Here is a 4,486-nt window from a genome sequence, read left to right as displayed (position 1 = left end):
ATTTTTTTAAGTAACTCCATGAATTTTTTGTCTCCATGAATATTAATTTATATTCACATCAAGTTTTTTTTAAAATCCACCCAAACTTGTCTCTTAAAAAATTTACAGGCTTTTGAAAGAAAAATACAATTACTTCATTTCCTCTTCCTTTCCTTGCCCAACACTTCCCATGCATTTTCTCTTGTCATTTTTGAATACTGTGAGGTGATACTTTGCTGCAGTTTGAAATTATGAACCTCTGATGATAAGTGATTCTCAGCACATGTTTACACATATGCAGGACTTCACATTAACACAGTTTTAATTTATAGTTTCTCCTGTTTCCTCTCTCAGGTAGCACTATCAAAAATGCCAATGGAAAGAGTGAATCAGTCTGTGGTGTCAGAGTTTGTGTTCCTGGGACTCACCAACTCCTGGAGTATTCAACTATTGCTCTTTGTGTTCTCCTCTATGTTTTATGTGGCAAGCATGATGGGAAACTGCCTCATCATGTTCACTGTGGCTTCTGACCCTCACCTACACTCTCCCATGTACTTTCTATTGGCTAACCTCTCCTTTATTGATTTGGGTGTTTCTTCTGTCACTTCCCCCAAGATGATTTATGACTTATTCAGAAAACACAAAGTCATCTCCTTTAGAGGTTGTGTCACTCAAATCTTCTTCATCCATGTCATTGGTGGTGTGGAGATGGTGCTGCTCATAGCCATGGTCTTTGACAGGTATGTGGCCATATGTCAGCCTCTCCATTACTTGACCATTATGAGCCCAAGGATGTGCATCTTGTTAATAGTGGCTGCCTCGGTGGGTGGCCTTATGCATTCTCTGGTTCAACTGGCTTTTGTAGTAGATTTACCTTTCTGTGGACCAAATGTATTGGATAGCTTCTACTGTGACCTTCCTCGGTTTATCAAACTTGCCTGTATAGACACTTACCAACTGGAATTCATGGCCACAGCCAATAGTGGGTTCATCTCTGTGGGCTCCTTCATCATACTTATCATTTCTTATATTGTCATCATAATCACTGTACTAAAACACTCTTCGAGTGGTTCCTCCAAAGCCCTGTCCACACTTTCAGCTCATATATCTGTGGTGGTCTTATTCTTTGGTCCTTTGATTTTCTTCTATACTTGGCCTTCTCCTTCTACAAACCTGGATAAATTTCTGTTTATTTTTGATGCAGTTGTTACTCCTTTTCTGAATCCTGTGATCTATACATTCAGGAATAAAGAAATGAAGGTTGCAATGAAGAGAGTATACAGACAGCTGGTTAGTTACAGGAAAACTGCTTAACTAGATGTGCTGCAGACTGCCTTCAATGAACACAGAAGCTTGATGCTCATCAACCTCAAGAAATTTTGCATATATATATATATATTTCACACACATGTATATATATATATATATATATATATGTATAAATTATGTATATATTTACATACTTCTCCCTGTATATATATATATATATTCACATGTTTGGTCAGGATTGACAGTCTCTCCTGACAACAGAGAATTACATACATTTATAAAGCAATGATTATAATAATCTTGAACTTACATTCCTAAGGAATAATCTTTACTTGTAGTAATTGATGCTTAAGGCCTTTAGAACAAGAAAACTTTCTCTCTCTCTTCTTTTATATTTATTTTATATTTTGAGAATTTCTTACATGAATATTGTATTAAGATTATTTCCACTCCTCTGTCTCCTCATTCCAGTTCATCCCTGGCCTCTTTCATTACTTCTCTTATTTATTACTTCTTTAATTATATATATATATATATATATATATATATATATATATATATACATATATATGTATATATATACACGTATATATATGTGTATATATATATATATATCTAATTAAATATATATTAAATATATAAATCTGAATTCATTTAATGTTGCTCATATGTGTATATGTTTAGGGATTAGGATCACCTTATGTTTGAATAACCTATGTCTCACATGAAGGAATTTCTGGATATTTACTGGTGTGCTTATAAAGGATTAGTCTACTGATCCATTTGTCTGTCTCCTATAGTTTGTACACATTATCCATTTGTAGTTTTTCTGCTGTGGAAGGCGGTTCAAATTGGGAGAACACACACTGGGTTATAATGGATGCATATTTAGTATAGAAGATTTGAGACCCATTTGGAATACCAACAAGTAACTAAGGAAACATGATGTTTTTGTCGGATTCAGATTATATTCAAACACATTCAATTTCTTTTTTTAAAAAATTTTTAATTTTTAATTTTTTTCTTTATTATAATATGTTTTAAATTTTATACATCAGGAACGGGTTCCCCTGTCCTCCCCTCTCCCGCCCCCACCCCCACCTTCCCCCTAGCCCCTCTCCTCCATTACCATGTCCTCCAGGATCAAGGCACCCCTCGGGATTCATTTAAACCTGGTGGATTCAGTACAGGCAGGTCCTGTCACCTCCTTCCAGACTGAGCAATGTGTCCCTAGGTAAGCCAAAGGTTTCAAACAGCCAGCTCATGCACTAAGGACAGATCCTGGTCCCACAGACAGGGTGTCTGCCAAGGAGATCAAGCTATTCAATTGTCTCACTTATCCAGAGGGCCTGATCTAGCTGGGGGCTCCACAGCCGTTGGTTCATAATTCATGTGCTTCCATTCGTTTGGCTATTTGTCCCTGTGCTTTTTGCAATCTTGGATTCAACAATTCACGCTCTTGCAGACTCTTCTCTTTCTTGACAGTTGGACACCTGGAGCTCCCCCTGGGGCCTGGCTGAGGATCTCTGCATCCAAATCCATCAGTTATTGGACGAGTGTTCCAACACGACAGTTAGGTTGTTTAGCCATCTGATCACCGGACTAGGTCAGATCAGGCTTTCTCTTGACCATTGCCAGCAGTCTACAGAGGATGTATCATTGTGGATATTTAGGGATCTCTCCAGCACTCTGCCTATTCCTGTTCTCATGTGGTCTTCATTTATCATGGTCTGTTATTCCTTGTTCTCCCTTTCTGCTCTTGATCCTGCTGGGATCTCCTGTTTCCCTAAGCTTTCTTTCCCCCAAATCTTGCTCTTCATTACTCCCACTGTCATCCAGGTTGTTCATGTAGATCTCATCCATTTCTCTGTCATTGGGTGATCCCTCGGTCTTTCCTAGGGTCCCGTTTTCTAGGTAGCCTCGCTGGAGTTGTGTAGCAGTCTAGTCATCTTTGTTTTACATCTAGTATCCTCCTATGAGTGAGTACATACCATGTTTGTCCTTCTGAGTCTGGGTTACCTCACTCAGGATGATTTTTTCTAGATCCATGCATTTGCCTGCAAACCTCATGATGTCATTGTTTTTCTCTGATGAGTAGTACTCCATTGTGTATATGTACCATATTTTCTTTATCCATTCTTCAGTTGAAGTGCATCTTGGTTGTTTCCAGGTTCTGGGTATTACAAACAAAGCTGATACGAACATAGCTGAGCAAATGCCCTTGTGGTATGATTGAGCATTCCTTGGGTATATACCCAAGAGTGCTATAGCTGTGTCTTGTGGGAGATGGATTCCCAATTTTCTAAGGAAGCGCCATATTGATTTCCAAAGTGGCTGTACAAACTTGCGTTCACACCAGCAGTGGAGGAGAGTTCCCCTTGCTCCACATCCTCTCCAGCATAAGCTGTCTTCTGTGCTTTTGATCTTAGCCATTCTGAGGCTTGTAAGGTGGTATCTCAGAGTTGTTTTGATTTGCATTTCCCAGATAATTAGGGAAGTTGAGCAATTCCTTAAATGTCTTTCAGCCATTTGAACTTCCTCTGTTGAGAATTCTCTGTTTAGTTCTATAGCCCATTTCTTATTTGGACTGTTGGGCATTTTGATGTCTACTTTCTTGAGTTCTTTATATATTCTGGATGTCAGCCCTCTGTAAGATGTGGGGTTGCTGAAGACCTTTTCCCATTCTGTAGGCTGTCACTTTGTCTTGTTGACCATGTCCTTTGCTCTACAAAAGCTTCTAAGTTTCAGCAGGTCCCATTGATTGATTGTTTCTCTCAGTATCTGTGCTACTGGTGTTATATTTAGAAAGTGATCTCTGGTGCCAATGCGTTCAAGAGTACTTCCTACTTTCTCTACTATCAGGTTCAGAGTAGCTGGATTTATGTTGAGGTCTTTGATCCAATGGATTTAAGTTTTGTGCATGGTGACAGATATGGATCTATTTGCAGCCTTCTACACATTGACATCCAGTTATGCCAGCACCATTTGTTGAAGATGCTTTCTTTTTTCCATTGTACATTTTTGGCTTCTTTGTCAAAAATTATATGTTCATAGTTGTGTGGGTTAATGTCAGGGTATTCAATTCAATTCCATTGGTCCACATGTCAGTTTTTATGCCAGTACCAAGCTGTTTTTTATAACAGAAGCTCTATAGTAGACTTGAGGTTGGGGATTGTGATGCCTCCAGGGGTTGTTTTATTGTACAGGATTCTTTTGGCTATCCTGGGTTTTTTGTTTT

At 38.6% G+C, this 4,486-nt stretch overlaps 1 protein-coding gene across 1 annotated transcript; it reads left to right on the top strand.

Moving 5' to 3' along the window:
• The first annotated feature begins 348 nt into the window (after positions 1-348).
• Positions 349-1,293, top strand: LOC118582653 (olfactory receptor 4F15-like). Its single transcript, XM_036185691.1, has one exon. The coding sequence runs from the start codon at positions 349-351 to the stop codon at positions 1,291-1,293; it is 945 nt and encodes a 314-aa protein (XP_036041584.1).
• Positions 1,294-4,486: the final 3,193 nt, after the last annotated feature.

The sequence above is a fragment of the Onychomys torridus genome, chromosome 4 (genome assembly GCF_903995425.1).
Source record: "Onychomys torridus chromosome 4, mOncTor1.1, whole genome shotgun sequence".
Taxonomy (NCBI): domain Eukaryota; kingdom Metazoa; phylum Chordata; class Mammalia; order Rodentia; family Cricetidae; genus Onychomys; species Onychomys torridus.
Note: the sequence above shows the minus strand (reverse complement) of the source record. Positions and strands in the feature narration are given on the sequence as shown.

Bases quoted from the DNA above. Each gene is read 5' to 3' on its own strand.
- LOC118582653 (XM_036185691.1), top strand. From the start codon at position 349: ATGCCAATGGAAAGAGTGAATCAGTCTGTGGTGTCAGAGTTTGTGTTC.